Source organism: Enoplosus armatus, chromosome 14, assembly GCF_043641665.1.
Source record: "Enoplosus armatus isolate fEnoArm2 chromosome 14, fEnoArm2.hap1, whole genome shotgun sequence".
Taxonomy (NCBI): Eukaryota; Metazoa; Chordata; class Actinopteri; order Centrarchiformes; family Enoplosidae; genus Enoplosus; species Enoplosus armatus.
The window spans coordinates 16,895,902-16,912,300 of NC_092193.1; the positions used below are offsets into that span (position 1 = coordinate 16,895,902).

General features: G+C 41.7%; 4 protein-coding genes across 5 annotated transcripts; 2 read left to right on the forward strand and 2 right to left on the reverse strand.

The window, feature by feature from the left end:
* Positions 1-2,807: 2,807 nt before the first annotated feature.
* Positions 2,808-5,395, forward strand: imp3 (IMP U3 small nucleolar ribonucleoprotein 3). Its single transcript, XM_070919158.1, has 7 exons — positions 2,808-3,015; positions 3,459-3,566; positions 3,927-4,001; positions 4,095-4,174; positions 4,411-4,462; positions 4,572-4,644; positions 4,835-5,395. Exons 1-7 carry the CDS (start codon positions 2,879-2,881, stop codon positions 4,859-4,861), a joined length of 552 nt encoding a protein of 183 aa, XP_070775259.1. The 5' UTR covers positions 2,808-2,878; the 3' UTR covers positions 4,862-5,395.
* On the reverse strand, positions 5,376-7,574 carry sec22ba (SEC22 homolog B, vesicle trafficking protein a). The gene is made up of 5 exons (XM_070919155.1): positions 7,401-7,574; positions 6,770-6,879; positions 6,420-6,580; positions 6,166-6,312; positions 5,376-5,936 (listed from the first exon to the last, which is right to left on the reverse strand). Exons 1-5 carry the CDS (start codon positions 7,473-7,475, stop codon positions 5,782-5,784), a joined length of 648 nt encoding a protein of 215 aa, XP_070775256.1. The 5' UTR covers positions 7,476-7,574; the 3' UTR covers positions 5,376-5,781.
* Positions 7,575-7,944: 370 nt separating this feature from the next.
* On the forward strand, positions 7,945-13,528 carry LOC139296690 (uncharacterized protein C1orf21 homolog). Of its 2 annotated transcripts, none has more exons than XM_070919163.1 (6): positions 7,945-8,039; positions 9,168-9,309; positions 10,669-10,748; positions 11,173-11,243; positions 11,387-11,450; positions 12,548-13,528. In XM_070919163.1, the coding sequence occupies exons 2-6, from the start codon at positions 9,219-9,221 to the stop codon at positions 12,584-12,586; spliced, it is 345 nt and encodes a 114-aa protein (XP_070775264.1). In that variant the 5' UTR covers positions 7,945-8,039; positions 9,168-9,218; the 3' UTR covers positions 12,587-13,528. The 2 variants fall into 2 exon arrangements, with proteins under 2 accessions (XP_070775264.1, XP_070775266.1); XM_070919165.1 differs by having other exon boundaries at positions 11,390-11,450.
* Positions 13,529-14,930: 1,402 nt separating this feature from the next.
* Positions 14,931-16,184, reverse strand: tsen15 (TSEN15 tRNA splicing endonuclease subunit). The gene is made up of 4 exons (XM_070918827.1): positions 16,106-16,184; positions 15,940-16,021; positions 15,236-15,371; positions 14,931-15,108 (listed from the first exon to the last, which is right to left on the reverse strand). Exons 1-4 carry the CDS (start codon positions 16,169-16,171, stop codon positions 14,931-14,933), a joined length of 462 nt encoding a protein of 153 aa, XP_070774928.1. The 5' UTR covers positions 16,172-16,184.
* Between the last annotated feature and the right edge of the window lie 215 nt (positions 16,185-16,399).

Below are 16,399 nucleotides of genomic sequence, written 5' to 3' on the forward strand. Positions count from 1 at the left end.
AGATGGAGTTACTAGTTACTTTACAGATTAAGATTTTACATACAAAACATATGATAAATGCATAAAATATAATGCATTGCCATAGATTAAACCACCTAAGCGTTTATATAAAGAAGTTAAAATGACCTCCATCTCAGCTAATAAGAATATTAAATTACTGTTAATAACATAACATAACCCGTCCTGCATGAAAGGTTAGGCTGTAATGAGATAATTATTGTCAATTTCTCGTGACACCAGTGTCCTGAGGTTGAAAGACGGACAGTTTTCACTGTTTTGTCTTACGTTTCCCGACTGAAGCATCCTATCTCTGAACAGTCACTGCCGCCACTTTTCTTCGTCCCCTCATCCAAATGCCCCCAAATTTTAAATCATCCTTTACATTTTAATGTATCAATGACAATGATCAAATCAATAATATAATAATATGACACTAACGGGGACCAGTCTGCATTATGAGTACTTTCACTTTTGAAACGTTAAGTGCTGATACTTTTACTTTTGAATGCAAGACTTTCACTTGTAATAAAGTATTTTTACGTTGAGTTATTGCTACTTTCATTGTGTATTTCACACATGAAGTGCCACCACAGTGATAACGCACCACCTGCCTAAAAGTTATCAGTCACTTTATAATCCACCATAAATCCTGTTAACACTCATTTCAATCCACTGACCCCTGGCCTTTAAACACAGTTATTCCTTGACAATCAAAACAAACAAGGACTTAAAAGAAAGACGTGTGTTTCCAGGAAAAGTAAATGTCTTTGTATTCCCATGAATGCTGGGTAAAGAAGTATGAAATGATCTATCGTCTTTATCACAAGACTGACAACACTAAAAGCGTTCGATAGTCCTGAAGCTCTGGCAGCGTCCAGACTGATCAGTTATTGTGAGCACCATCTCAGGGAAACACATCACGTTGTAATTGGGCTTAATGACAGTGTTTCCTCTCTCCAACCTGTCTCTATAAGCAAGAAGCCATTTGCTAAAAGTCTACAAATATAGATGTATGTCTTCCATCATAAATGAAGAGCGTGGCAGGGATGGGTGTTTCTATTTCGGCTCTGAATATCAAAACTGGTTTCTTTGTATCTTCACAAACCAGGTGTAAGACTATACAGTCACACAGGCCTGTGAAAAAACTCAGGTCGAGGTGCCGACGTAGCAGTACACAACCTTTTGTTTTTACTTTTCCAAAGCAGATGGAGCATCGGGTAACACAGATATGTGGTGCACTCAGGTCAAAGAAAGCAGTGTCTGTGGCCCTGGTCTGCTCCACCTTTGGGACATTTATAAGTGTAAGCCCCCATTCTGAGATTTCAGCATACAGGACGAGGTAACTAAACACTACTGAGATAAACAGGTCAAACTGCGTCAAGATGTTTCAGGTCTGAGCTGAGTGTGGTCTGTGCTAAGAATGAGTACAACCAGAGTCACTCAGCTGAGCCGGCCTGCTGCTGGTGGCGTGGACCTGTGTAGTAAGAGCAGAATTGATTGAGCTGCCATCACCAGGAAACCTTCATTCGCTTATTCAAATGGGAGTGGACTTAGCAAATATTGAAGTTCACAACATCATCAGGATGTGGATCCGTCAGAGTGCAGACCAGAGTGGGAAGGAGATGAGTGAGTGAATGAATGACTGAATTAAAGCAGTTTATTGCTACTCAGATGGTTATTATTTGCTTCCTGCAGCTGATGATACTGTAGTATTTGATCAAACTGTCCCTGAATGGGTCTTGACAGATACAACTGATGTCTCTGCAGACCGGATAAGTCATAAGTGTATTTAGCATCTGCTTCTTGTAAACGCATTGATCGTCGAAATTCATGGCTGAAAGAGCCACTTCTCGATCTCTCCATCTCACAGTAACTTACCTGTCCGACTGGATCTCAGCTGGGGACGCGGATGACAGAGTCTGGACACTCTGTCGCTGGATAGTCTTCTCCTTTTCGCTCTTCTCTACAGTTATTATAACACTCAAAAGTTACTTGAAGCCAAGACACAGAAAACTCTCTCACGGCTGTAAGATGGAAAATGATTCGGTTTACTCTGAGTGTTCCTTCAGCAGGGGGACGGAGTCTCTCCCTCTCTGTCCAGGATGAATGAATCGACATGTTTGGTGACACCTGCTGGAGGAAATAATGTTGCACTATTTCCGACCAAATTGTTACTGTATTGCTTACAAAATTAGACATCTTACAATATTTAAAAGATCCTTATCTACCAAAATGAAAATTAATCAAAAATTAATGTGGCTGCATAAACTCAATTGACTGTATTTACTTTAACTAAATATTCACTGGTATCCCCTGGTTGTACAAGGTTCATTAAGCATTAACTGTACACTGTATTTGTGTATGTCTGCTTGTATACCTCTTTGTTGTAAATAAAGAAGTTGGAAATACGTTACATTATACTGATACAATACAAATGCTGGGAATTAAATTAAATTGGTGACTTTTTCTGTTTGTTTTTGTATAGTTTATCTTAGTTTGTCTTTATTGACATTTCATGTCCTTAACTCAATGTACAACCAATGTACATTTTAATCTTTTGTAATTTACCACTGTACATTGTCTTATTATTTATGATATTTTAAAGAGATATTTTGAGACATTCGGAGAAAAAACTGTGGATGTAAGACTTCATTGTTTCAATGAATGGGGAAATGTGTTGGTCAGGAGGTTTGAAGTAGGTAGAGATGTTTAACGTTGAAGCGCGGTAGATGGCGCTGTAGCTCACGTTGACGTGACGTTCGACCTTAAATTATCGCCGAAGAAGAAGAACACGTGTGTCCTGTGTTTCCGCCTCGTCCTGCGTGTGAAGGAGTGTGTCTTGTAAATACATTGCGTTCAGCCAGCGAAAGGTGCAAAAATGGTTCGTAAACTGAAGCACCACGAACAGAAGCTGTTGAAGAAGGTGGACTTCATCAACTGGGAGGTGGACAACAACCTGCACGAGGTCAAAGTGTTGCGGAGGTATCGCATCGAAAAGAGGGAGGACTACACCAAGTAAGCAGCAGCGGCCGCGCGGCCAGGTCACGATGAAAGACACGTTAAACGGTTTTATTTTGAGGTTAAGTCAGAAAATGTAGCCGAGGCTGAAGTTGACATTGTTCGGTTGAAACACAAAACAAAAAAATCTCTGCTAAATTCTTAGCTACGCCACATGCAAGTTCTAGATATCAGAGCATGTAGACTATAGCGAACTATTAATTATTAACCATTATTAATTACTCACAATTACAAATTTCCAGTTTAATAATTGAGTCAACCATCCCTTTTGTTATTGTATGAAAGCAGCAATAATTATACCCAAAATATTGAGTGTTGTGATATTTGTTTTAGTCAAATTGTCAACTTGTTTGAAGGGAATCAGCAGACCTGTGAATAGTATAGAGAGATAATAACATTAGTTTTAAGTAGTTATAGTATTGTTTTCTCCTGTGTCTCAGGTACAACAAGCTGAGTCGTAACATCAGAGATCTGGCACAGAAAATCAGAGACCTGGATGAGAAGGATGGCTTCAGAGCTCAGAGCACACATCGACTACTGGAAAAACTGTGAGTGATATTGTTTGCCTCCACAGAATAGCATTCAGTCAACACCTGGGGAATGTACCAGGGAGCGGAAGCTCATGGTTTTGATGGTGTCACTTGTAATTAATTAGATTAATAGCTAGACTGGAAGAGTTAACAAAGCCAGTTGATAACCTGCAGCTTCATGATTTGTGTTATCCTGGATCACCAATATTAGGCTCAGTGAAGCCAGCTAACCCAAAGAGAGAGCCACACTACGTTGAACTCGAGTCATGTTACAGACTCCTGTACTGACATACAGTGATGTTTGTTTTCCTTTTGTTTGTCTTGGTTTATCTGTTGTCGGGGCATCACACTGATTATTTTACTATTTCTTTACTTAAGGTACAGTATCGGCCTCCTCCCCACCAAACAGAATCTGTCCCTCACAGAGAAAGTCACAGCTTCTTCATTCTGCAGGTAAATCATCCCACAAACATGTTGTACTCTAATCGAGTCCTTGGATGTGATCATATATCACTAGTCTGTCAATCCCCTGTGTGACTCCTGCAGGAGGAGGCTGCCCAGCATCATGCTGAACCTTCGTATGGCCCAGAACCTGAAGACAGCCATCACCTTCATTGAACAAGGACGTATCCTTCATTACTGCGTTGTTGCAAGAGTTTATGCCCACAACATTTCCTATATTGTAATGTGTATTCTCCTGTTTCCTAAGTTTCTTTTTCTTTTGTTGTAGTTGTTTTTTTAGCACACAGTATTTTTTGGGAGTGACGTTTTATGTCTTGAACTTCCTTTGAGAGGTTTGTCAGTTTTGTCTACATCCGAGAGTAGAAATAGTTTTGCAGTATTGTCCTTCACTCTGTCTCAGACGTGCGCGTTGGCCCCGACATCGTCACAGACCCGGCATTTCTAGTCACAAGGTTAGTGTCCACATTTTGTTTTGTCTTCTTTCACATTAACAGCACAGATGTATTCACAAAAGCATCTCACGTGATCAAATATTGACACTATTACTGTGACTTTTTCCAGAAATATGGAAGATTTTGTCACTTGGGTGGACTCCTCCAAGATCAAGCAGCATGTCATGAACTATAACGATGAGGTGAGTTTTCGGGATCTGCACACATTTTATCTGACAGTCGAAGAAAAAATGCTGTAATTGTTTCGTTTCAAAGCAAATGACCATCTGGTGTTTGAATCAGTCTTAAAACATACAAATGATATAGATCATTTTTCTGGGCTAAAGCATAATGCTGATGTTGTGTAAATGGCCACTGTGTTTTTTTTTGCAGAGGGACGACTTTGATCTGGTGGCATGAGTCTGTTGTCTAACATCCCTCCATCACCCGGGAGGACAGGAAAGGGAATAACTGCAACCCAGGAGTCAACAGTTTGAATGAACTTGAAAAATGTGGGAAGAAAATAAGTGCTCTCACCTCCTCAACAACCATTTCAGTTTCATCTGAGAATGGACAGAAGGATTAACTTCCAGGCTTTGCAAACCTCCTTTGCCACCAGTAGCACAAGAGCACACCGTCTCAGTTGTTTCCTCCTCATTTTTCCAGCAGAGCCACTCCGACACTGGCCACCATCACACTGGTTTTACAGAGCAGCCTCCAGAGTTGAGTGGGTGCGACGGTTCCCTCTCCTGTTAGCTCCACGCTCTTTGCTCTGCATGATGCGTTCGTATGTATGTGATGGAAATGCTGGTTAATTAATATGTATATACCATAAAGAGGACTGTCACTGTCTGTTCATATTAACATAACTTGTCATAAATACAGCTGTAAAATAGAAATTACAATTTGATAAATATTTAATCTTTTCCATAAGACTTTGTTACAATGTAAACTTTGTGAACAATAAACAGTTTTATCATAGTATTAAGACTTTTTTCCTTAATGCTGAAAAAAAACTAACCCTATACCAGTGTGTAAACATTAATTGATCAACACCCTACTCTTAATATTCCAGTAAACAGAGGTACATGAACTCACCATGGAGCATTTGCTTCCATACATAGAAGTCCCATCACAGACCTATGGCTCAATTTATACTGTATACAATGCATAACTCAAAGCTGGATAAAGCATAGACAGACTTTCTACCTTCAATAAGGATAGACTGTATATGACCCCTTTAAGGCATCCTGGTATATAAAAGAAATCTAACAGGATCCGATTAGTTTTCAAAAAGAAACTCCCTCTCCCTTATGTCAAAGTCCTTGTTTGAGAGTCCATCAGAGCCACCAGAAGCGCACATAGATGATGAGTGTGATGAAGAACACTGCCACAGCAGCCACCTTGGCATACGTGGAGCGGGTGTTGAGGTACTTGGCATCGCTGCGGTACTTCTTCGACAGGGAGGACAGATTGCTGGCTTTTGTGTCCAGAGCTGATGGAAATACAAGAATCAAGATGAGATGAGCTGGACATTTCCTTAGCAATAAATGTACATTTCGTTTTAAAAGGTTGTGTACCAGTACTTACTACTGTAAGAAAAGTTGGGAACAAGGGCACCTTTAGTATTGTTCAGCAAAATTGTAATTATATCATGAGGTATTTTGTCCCCTGTGTTTCATACAGGTACCCTGGCCAGGACTGATTTACTATTATGTACTTACCAGAAAGAGCTTCTCCTCTTTGCAGAACTTCCTCAATATTTGCGACCATAATTCTCTGGACATCCTGTAGCTCTGTGTTAATGCTGCCCAGGTTCCTCCTGGCCCGGCTGTCAACGTATGACTTCTTTATTTTCTGGATGTATGTGTCTGGAACAATGCATGTATGATGTGAGCCTAGTCAAGGATTTTGTTCTTTCTGCAGAGAGTGAAAGACACAATGTCTCTTGAATGGACCAGATCACAAATAGTCTCACCAAACTCGATGAAAGAGTATGGCCTCGTCACTGTGGGCACTCTTCTTCCATACTGGTCGTGGAACTCGGTGTGGAGGTCTTCAAGGTACGCAAAAGCCATCTTTTTGGGAAATGAAGCCTCACAGAGTAACAGGTAGCACACACCCTTAGCTATTAAGTAGCTGAAAACGAGAGAGGTTCAGTCCAAATCAATGGTTATTTATAATGACTTTGATGCCTGGTAACATATGTATCAAACTAAACTTCACTGTACGATATTACAGAAGTAACATGGATTGTGTTTCAGGTTGGATTTTCCCTTTTATAATACACTAAGTGAACAGCAGTAGTTGGTGCTTGTGGTGACTTACTGAAAGTGCATGTCCCCGGCCTCCAGGGTACAGCGGTCCGGACTCTGAGCATTCAGTTTACGGCACAGCTGCTTGGCTTGGCTCTGGTACTTCTGGAGGTTTCTTCCTGACTGACAAAGATGAGCAAAAACAGGTTATAGTGAGAGCTGCCATACGTAAAGTTGCATAAATTATGTTCTATCAAGACTCGTATTTAAATGACACAAATAGTCCAAAGGCCAGATTAATGAATTCGACAGTTTAATGTACAAATCTTTACATTCACTGTAACGCCTGAAACCGTTCACAGTGCTTTCTTTTGGCACACAAACCGTACAATAAACTATTTTTTAATATTTATCTACACTTTGAATAAGTTCCTCTTTTATTTCCACAATTATTTTCAGTAAAATAATTCACACACGGTCAACAGAAATGTAACTACGTACATATTGTTATATGATATATCTAAAATAAGCGGCTGCTTTGTGGATTATCTAGTTGTATAAAACATTTCAAAATAAAGTATTTATTCTTGTTTTTGGGAGGTCTACTCTTCACCTTTGCTAACATCACATTTTTTGAATGGAGTTTGGCGTGTAGTTCTCTTCATACAGAGAGGCTACATGGGAAAGCTAGCGTCCATTCATACCTGTTCGTCCTCCTGTATAGACGCAGCGAGCGGCAGGCCGTCCGCGACACGAGCGACCATTGTCAGTGAAATCATGTCGATGGAGGTCAGTAATCGGCGGCGTCAACTGTCGATTTTGTCAGAGACAGTCAACTTCAGAAACTTCGTATGTTTTGGCTGTCAACTTTGATGATGCAGAAGGAATGAGCTGGACGGAAGTTCATGGTGCGCCGATGAATAAAGCCCGAGTCGAAACTGATGAAATGCAACTTCGTAGTCGAATTGTCATCGCATAAAGAGGTAGGACGCCTCTAAAATCGTATGGACAATGAAGTAGATTGTTTTTGTTCTGCTCTGAACATAATAGTACTTTCAGATTTTAAAAATATGTATTTTCGAAATTCACATTAGCCGTTGTTTGACTCGGTTCTTTATTTTCTAATCAGTAGGCGTTATTTTATCACTTTAACATAGTATCAGGCCATGAGCTCCAGCAGTCCGACCAGACAGCTGGCAGACGGACTGACTGCATCTCGACTGCTGATGCCTGTGTGGAGCCGAGAGGTGCAGATGCGGTCTGTCTGGGTCCTCCGTCTGGAGTGAAGCCGCTCTGAAGTACAACCAGAGGAAGGAGCCCTGAACCATGGATAAACCAGAGAGGTAATTTTGCTGTACGTTTATTTTGCAATCTATTGTTTGATTATTTGGTTCCGTGTATGCGGTATCGTCCCGGCGTTTCCTGTTGGCCGTGGAATGGCTGCTCTTTTCGCATCTTTTGTTATTATTAGTTTGAGGAACCCTGATCTTTGGCCTCTTTCCGGTGTTGTGAAATGAGGCGATGTTTGACATTTTGCGGCGCATTTCACTCTCACCTCGCTCCTTTCTTATTTGCTTGCCTAAATGGTCTGAGACAGCCCAGTGATGCACCGTGTTATCCGTTTGTGGGTTACATCTGCAGCTTTTATAAATGTCCAAATGAAAGCTCACAGTCAGGGGGACAGTGATATGTGCGGAGCAGCAGATATCTGCAGCTGGACTCAGCTCTGTGGTCCGTGCGTTTAGGATCAACCATACCATATGGGGATCAATCGCTATGCATCTTCGAGAGCCTATTGCAAAGCACTACCGAGTCATTTGGTCTGCCACACCGTTATGTTAGCCATATTGCTGCGGGTCCTACATGCCGATATAACGGTGGAGATGGGGGCACTTGTGCGCAGCCACTTTAATCCTCTGAGCGCCACAGAAAACCCCCATTCACTAATAGAAATGAGCCGGCGGCTTGGCACAGTGGCATCCTAACAGCTTGAAAGGCCTTATTGTTGCGGTGCAGCTGGCACCGCCGTGCGCACGTTCTGATTGGTGTTTTCCCAGACCGGCGTGTGCGTGACTCACAACCCGGCTAAACCGTCTATTTGACTGTCTTTTCAAGAAGAGATTGAGATGCCCGCGTGCTTTGATTCCGGGGTGCGGCGCTTCATGACTAATTGATTATGATTTTTTTTTTTTTGATCGCCAATCTTGAGTCCAGGAGATTTCTTTCCCTGTGAAATGAAGACTAGTTTCCTTCTTCTCCTTTAAGAGGTCAGTCCGTTTGGTCCTCACTCTCCAATGGATGTCTGAGAGGCTCCTCAGATGATTTCCCCAGAGACAACACCTTCATCAAGAGGCCTGTCTGTGATCTGAGGCTTTTCTGCGTGGAGGTCTTTGCTGATATAATATGTTATTGAACTACTGATCTACACAGATCTAGCCATACTTTGTCTCTCTCTCAAACCTGCCCCCCAGATGTGCCTGTAATGCTCAGGGGTGAGAAGGAGAGCAGCTGAGGAGGAGGAGATGGGCTGCACCTCTGCCAAGCAGGTGTCTGCCGTGCCCAACGGCGAGGAGGGCCAGAATAAAGCCTACAGCAACGGGGACCTCCTCTCTGGTCAGTCTGTTTTACTGTACACACTGATGTTGGAGACACATTACCCATGCAACTCTATGTCCAGATGGTTTTTCACTTCCTTAATCTTGCTTTCATTTGGGGGTAGACCGGCCTCTTGATAAATATGAGGCATCTCCATTCATCAATGTCATTCACTGCTGACATGGAAGCTCCTGTGTGACACAGTCTGCGATTTTTAAATTTAAGGTCACACTTACATTGATATGAGTATAGTAAAATAACAATATTAACCCACTGTGGAGATGATACCTTCACTTTTTCAAGATCCTGCTGCTCTCAGATAATCACAGAACTTATAATTAGTGCTTCCTTAAAGGCAGGTGCTGCATTAAAAGTCAAACAGTTAGAGCTATGAGCTGAATCTTGTCTAGGGCTGCAACTAACAATTCATTAATGCAGCTGTAATCATTTCAGCTCTCTTTATAAATACATTTCTATGTAAATACAGAATATATGCTATATATTTTGTTAAACATATTTTTTGCAAAGATAAAGAAAGTACTAAAAAAGCACACATCTGTGAGCTGGCATATTATTTTCATTTCTCTTCTAGCTACCACTAGATAAGTGCTCCTTTTATATTAACAGGAGGCCAAATGGGACGGAGAAGTTGTGCTTTCAAAAAGAAAAAAAAGACAATAATAGTACACTGTGTAAATGCAACCTTAATTTGTCAAAGATATTTGAAAAATGGTTAGCAGTGACTAAAGTGCTGGGATGACCTTTTAAACGCTCAGACTGGCAAGCTGTCAGGTCCTAATGAACCCTTAATGAGTGCTTCATTAATGGCAGGTGTACATGCTGTGTAAGACACATGTCTATTACAGGTGCCTGACAGCACAAATGTAGGCCAGTCTCACAGCTTCTCGTCATAGTTGTTAAAGTTGCTACAGATGAATAATGAACTGAAACTATCTGTGAGCCACAATGATAATCTGATGTGTTATAACTGTACGTGTCCATCAGGCCATCGTTACTATGCGTTTCCTCCCTAAATGCGTGGGAGTGAGATGGAGGGGGTGGGGGTGGGGTGCTGTGCATGTGTGAGAGAAAAGATGGAGAGGCAGAGAAAAGGAGGAGAATCAGGCTGACAGCTCATGTGTTTGCAGCTTGCCAACCTTTGTTAAGAGAGGATTTAGTCTGCAGCGTGAGAATTCAAGCACATAATTACTTTGCCAAGTGCTGAACTGTGAGAACTGTTAACCCGGAGGACTGTGCCGATCAGAGCGGCTGTGAGTGGGTCGTTGTCTGCGTTCGCCAGCCGCCGGCCTCTGCTGTTGTGTATTAATAAGAGGGGATGTGCTCCTCTCTGCCTCTCTGTCTCCCACTCTGTCACAGATGAGTACAAGATGAAAGGAGTGGAGAAAGTAAAGTACATCGGCGGAGACGAGGAAGGAGTGGACGGCCAGGACAGCACAGTGCGTGATTCTGTTGTACTCTCTGTATTCTATTCAACGTCTCTAATGGGACATTTACTGTATATTACGATGGCTCCTGTTTATCTGTTTGTGAAAATGGCCAATTTGCAATCAAAATGACATAAACTTCATATTCAGACACATTTGATCCCATGCTGGAACATTGTGCTGCATCCATCTGCGTATGAATGAGGGAAAACTGAATAATTGTAACACAACAATGCAGGAAGATAATGGAGTTTGTATTAATACCACACATTTGTTATGCAAAGTGTATCAGATTTTATTTAAAGTTGAATTAGTTAATATAAACTGCTCTGTTTAAAATATCATGATTCTAAAACGATATAAGGCAACAGTAGAATCTCTTAGTTAATGTTTTGATCAGATGGTTGATGTGTGTGTGTGTTTGGATGTCTTGCAGGAGAAAAGTGCTCTCCTTGGTAAAGGTCAACACATGGATGAAACAGGGTCAAATGGAAATGGAAAGATTCTGTAAGTGTCACTGACGATGCAGCTTTTGCTATTACAATGTCACGTCTTTTTACATGTTGTGTATTAGTACCGTGCTTGTCGCCGTCATGTCCCAAGTTATTATACCGCAAGGCTCTAACCTGCTGCACCTTTTATCATCGCAGGAGCATCCACTCCTCGGAGAGTCAGCAGGAATTCTTCAGGATGTTGGATGAGAAAATTGAAAAAGTAAGGAATGACCAGCCAGCGTTGGAGCATCGCTTTTTGTTTTGATGGGGTTTTTTTGTTTTGCAAAAAGCTCCTGCTAAATGACATACTGGAGGTTAATCCCATCGCTGCAGCAAATCTGTAGCGAGTGAGGACACAGCAGATGACATAATGAAACCTCAAAACAGCCTCAATCTGTCACGTCCAGTGCGTTCCACTAGTGTGGTTATTTAAAGTAGTATTGTTGAAAACATGTTTCACTGACGGTGCTGCAGTGTGACGAGATCTGGTCAGAGAGTTGTTTACTTAAACTCTGGCCTGGGCCATGTTATTCTATCTCTTTCTCATTGTCAACGATTGCCATGAAAAGACCAAAACCAACAATGAATTGATTCAACTAAAAAGTATTATAAGTGTATCTAAAGCTAGCTTATTCCTGTGTGACATAAAGCTCTATTGTTGTCTCTAAACTATTAGAAGCACATCTATGAGCCACAATGTCGCACACATTGAGCACAGGCACTGCAGTTTAGTTCGAGTCAATCCCACATACACCGTCCTGCTGCCGGAAATACTCACTAGCAGACCAAATGTGTGTCTATGCGCGGATAACAATAGTGCCCAACAAATGCACTGTTTACTCCTGTTTTAGTAACGTTTGCTAATGGCTACACTGGCCAGCTGTTTAGGGACATTATTTAGCCTTTTAAAATTAATAGATTTATGTATTCGGGAGGAACAAACTTGCCACAGACAGGGTAGGGCAACGGATTAACGTTGACATTGCTGGTTCATCTTTAATGGGATTTGTTAAAAATAAAATAACGCCAGTCTTATCCTAACTGGTTTTGTTTGTGCCTGCAGTTTCCTACATATGTAAGACTGCCTTTCAAAAGCTCCTAGAGAAGATGTTTTGCGTTCAGTTTTGAGCTATACATGTGTGTGAATTTGGTCTGATGTCTGTCATTTCATTCATTATTAATTTGAATATTTGACATGTGATTTAGAATACTTTTGCTGTAGCATGATATGTATTAATCAATGGGCTAAGCCTTAGGAATAAGAAATACACACAAATAAGACTAAAAATATAATGTACATTAACGTTTTGTTCACAGGGCCGGGACTACTGCTCAGAGGAGGAAGATATGACATAGCACTGTGGTCGAGTGTCCGTCAGTCCCAATATGAAAGAGCCGTCATTCCAGTGTTGCAGATGGACCGTACCATGTGTTACCATGTCCGGGTGGGGGACTGACCCTTGTTATGTACACACCTGAGAAAAATGGATTACTGACTTGAATCAAGCACCTTTTTGCCCTCCTGCTCACAACCTTAGTTCCTCTCCACATATCAACCAAGAGAGAAATGACCTCCAAAATCAAAGATGGTTCAGTATTTATACGCTTTCAAGGTTCTCCAAGGGGAGAGAACGTTTGGGTTTACCTCCTTAGAGGAGCCGTTACAGGATGGCCGAGATCTTTGGGATTTTTAAGATACACTTGCTTTTCCTGGAAGGCCAATATACATGGCTGTCACTGAGGCCTCCTGTGGACATTTGAAACATTCAGACTGTTGCAAATATACATTTCCAGCAGCAGGAGCAACCGGTGCTCTTGTGGACACAAAGTGAAAATAATGTCTCTATCTGCATCATTTTGAATATTTCGTCCTTGAATGCCTCCCTGAAAAGTTAAGGGGCTGGAAACTTCCTGCATTCCAAGACACAGTATGAACCTCTTTTCTACAGTACGTTGGCCAGTACAGTGTGTTCGTCTGTCCATGTCTGTTTCTGCTATAATGTAGAGTATTTATGTTGAATAAGGCTCAGGGTTGAAGTGTTGTAATCTTTTGTCTCATGTAGTCAAGTCCTTCCTCTCATTAAGACACTGTCGCACCATTAAAAAGACACTCATGCACTCACACAGCAGGGTTATTGATGTCCCCTGTTCGGTATCTGATCCATGTTAACCCAACAGGGTGGACACTGCAACATCACATAGAAGTCTGATTATGTATTTCGCTCACCAGTGTTGTGTTCAGTTTCTATGTTGGATTTTTGTTTTTCTAGAAAAATAAAAAGCGTTTTCAGTAACTGATCCCCACAGCGGACGCTGTCGTGTTAAAGAAGGCCGACACCACCTGGAGCTCATGAAAACAATAGGTGACAGGATCATTAGTGGACGGCTTAATGCAGTTGTGAATTACAGCCCAACTAATACACTGGTATGTCTGATATTATCAGGCAATTTTAACTTATAGAGATATCAATATTGGCTCATATGTTACCATTAAGTAACAATAAATTATAGTACAGAAATGCTAAAGATATAATAGAGGTCACCATTAACATAGTTTGTCCACCAGAGAGCACTGATACATTTATTTTCCAACTGTAAAATGCTCAGTACATAGTACAGTCACTGTAGCAAACCAGCCTTACATGTTGGTCTATTCATTTCTGTGTGTTCAACTAAGGTAAGACATAAACAGAGAAGTAACATTACATTACTTAGCTGGCTAGTTAATAGCTACACAAAGTAAGCCAACTAGCTAATTCAACACATAAAAACAAACTTTCCTTGCACACACATGAATTTATTAAACTTACCTTGTTTCCACCTTCGACTGGAGCTGACTTAAATTACACTCTCCCCCGTTAGCTTAATTTATTGATAATCTCTGTGAGTAAGTGAACTGTTTACTTTTCCGGTATCGATTGCAGCCGTTACCTTGTCACATCGGTCAGTGCTCCTTTTTAAAATAAGGTACTTCTGTTTTTAAGGAAATAACAAAATAAAAGGCAAAAAACTAATATGATTTAGTATGCGAACTTCACATTTATTTGGCACAAACTAACCGTGTGTGGGAGTAGTTTACAGTCACAATTTGAGGCACTCAATATTGTCAATATTTATATCAGCCTATTTGAAGGTTTTGAGGAAGATGTGACCAAATACTGTAAAGTATAGGGCTGTGTGAACACACTGCAATGAGGGAGCACCTAGTCAACTATGCAGTGTGCATGCGTACAACAAATCTCCACAACATGGCAGGTTTGGGGGAGCAGGCTTGCGGTCTGTCACAGTCACCAAGTTGATTCTCAAAACATTAACGAGGCGATTGAGGAAAGCAGGACAAAATGCTGTCTTTCATCTCTTTCTCTTGTTAATTACTGCATCATTTTAACTCCTCACCTCATGTGAAAAGTTTTCAAATAATATTAACTCTTTCACTCACCCGCCAGGTAACAATGTGTCAGCCGTTTTAAAGAGTCACATGCCAGAAAGTCTGGAAACCACTGAAGTAGATGGATGTTGCCAGCGGTTTCTTACTGAGAGGGAATCATAGGCTCGGCCTCTCAGCCAAGTACAGCACCTAGTTGGGCGCTGTGGTTTGGTCCATTTGCACCTGCTGCCACGATGTCAGTGCAGTGCACCTCTCCCATTCTGCTCCTCTGTGGTTCACCCACAACACCAAGGTGTCTCTCACTCCAGCTGCTCAATGCTGCTGCTGCTGCCGTCTCTTCCGGTGCTGCCGGCGTCCCAGGTCCTGGAAGGGGCCTACAGGAGGGTCAGGTGTCACCAGCCCATCAGTCATCCTCTGGTAGACCAGGGTGGAGTCAGAAGCCACAGCACACAGCAGCATGGGGAAGCCTCTGTCCAGCACACGACGTATGCTGCACAGCAGAGAGGAGGAAGCTGTAAGTTTGGGACATTTGGGAAGACAACTTGTGACAGTAAAAGGCTTTAAACTGAGAGATGGAGGTGGCAGGACGTTTGAGAGCTTCTCCAGTGTCTCATTACCTTTTGTGGCTCAGAGATAGGTGAGCAGGCAGCGGAAGAATTGTCTGGATGGGTGCTCCTTCCTTCTCCCTCCCTTCCAGCAAAACCACCTGCAGCTCAGGACTCTTGACATAAGACACCTCTTTCCACCGACGCACTGCGGAGAACAAGAAACACAGTGTAAGAGTGTGGTAGCCTAACTTAGTCTATGGCTAACTGTAGTGTCTCCTCCAAAGGTTATTACAGGGATGTAGTACTTTGTTGATACAACAGACGTACTGAATACTGATTCACCTTTTTATCGTTTTTCTCTGGCTGGCTTATTTTTGCACATTACTCTCCATGTGCTAGAAACCAAGTAGAGGATTACAGGTTAATGCAGTATGTAAGTTAGGCATTGATGTGTCAGAATTGTGTGCACTGATTACATGGCCACTTATACTTTTTAAGGATTTAAAGATATCTTAAATTTAGTTTTGACTAGGAGAAATAAAGTTTTAGATACCTTGAAATACAATTTCTACTAGTAAGAATGACATTGTGCATTGTTATCATTCTGACTAGTGAGAATACAATTTTGACTACGGATATCTAATATGTAATTACATATAGGAGTGTAATTGTTAGATGACCCTCATCTCTGCATGACACACAAACAAACAAGCAAACAAACAAACAAAAAAGTACTGGCTGCTGCTAAACTCTGAAACTCTTATCAAACTGACCCTCAGCCAGATCCATGTACACAAGGAAAGCTGCGTGTACTTGTGCACTGTCCTCAACCTCCAGATTCTTCATTTGCTGATACTAAAACAAGAAAAAACAACCGTGGTTATTGCATGATTTAGCATCACACCTCTGAATGCATCACTTGGGTCCGTGAACACTCACCGTTGGATGCTGAAGGATCCAGTTCGCGGGTGGAAGTTTCTCCGGCACGTCTGACGCCTCCGACATTTCAATGACTAAACGTATCTACAGACTCAAATATACAGCCTCATTAACCTGCAGGACATACCGCTGCTGTCACGGCATGTGTGAGTTTTGTTTTCAGGTTTGCCGGCGTGCTACAGTTTAAGTCGTCCGGCAGGAAAATGTTACTCATTCTTTTTTTTGCCTGTCAGAATGGGCAGCAGCAGCAGCTCCTGCCTTACAGACCAAACTCAGGGCACAAGTAAGTCTGAA

Bases quoted from the DNA above. Each gene is read 5' to 3' on its own strand.
- tsen15 (XM_070918827.1), bottom strand. From the start codon at position 16,171: ATGTCGGAGGCGTCAGACGTGCCGGAGAAACTTCCACCCGCGAACTGG. The intron at 15,372-15,939 runs GTCAGTTTGATA...TGTTCTCCGCAG, and splicing joins GTACATGGATCTGGCTGAGG to TGCGTCGGTGGAAAGAGGTG. The intron at 15,109-15,235 runs GTAATGAGACAC...TCTGCTGTGCAG, and splicing joins CTATCTCTGAGCCACAAAAG to CATACGTCGTGTGCTGGACA.
- sec22ba (XM_070919155.1), bottom strand. From the start codon at position 7,475: ATGATTTCACTGACAATGGTCGCTCGTGTCGCGGACGGCCTGCCGCTC. The intron at 6,313-6,419 runs GTGAGACTATTT...GCATTGTTCCAG, and splicing joins ATACTCTTTCATCGAGTTTG to ACACATACATCCAGAAAATA. The intron at 5,937-6,165 runs GTAAGTACATAA...TATTTCCATCAG, and splicing joins AAGAGGAGAAGCTCTTTCTG to CTCTGGACACAAAAGCCAGC.
- LOC139296690 (XM_070919163.1), top strand. From the start codon at position 9,219: ATGGGCTGCACCTCTGCCAAGCAGGTGTCTGCCGTGCCCAACGGCGAG. The intron at 11,244-11,386 runs GTAAGTGTCACT...TTATCATCGCAG, and splicing joins AATGGAAATGGAAAGATTCT to GAGCATCCACTCCTCGGAGA. The intron at 11,451-12,547 runs GTAAGGAATGAC...TTTTGTTCACAG, and splicing joins TGGATGAGAAAATTGAAAAA to GGCCGGGACTACTGCTCAGA.
- imp3 (XM_070919158.1), top strand. From the start codon at position 2,879: ATGGTTCGTAAACTGAAGCACCACGAACAGAAGCTGTTGAAGAAGGTG. The intron at 3,016-3,458 runs GTAAGCAGCAGC...CCTGTGTCTCAG, and splicing joins AAGAGGGAGGACTACACCAA to GTACAACAAGCTGAGTCGTA. The intron at 4,175-4,410 runs GTATCCTTCATT...ACTCTGTCTCAG, and splicing joins CACCTTCATTGAACAAGGAC to ACGTGCGCGTTGGCCCCGAC.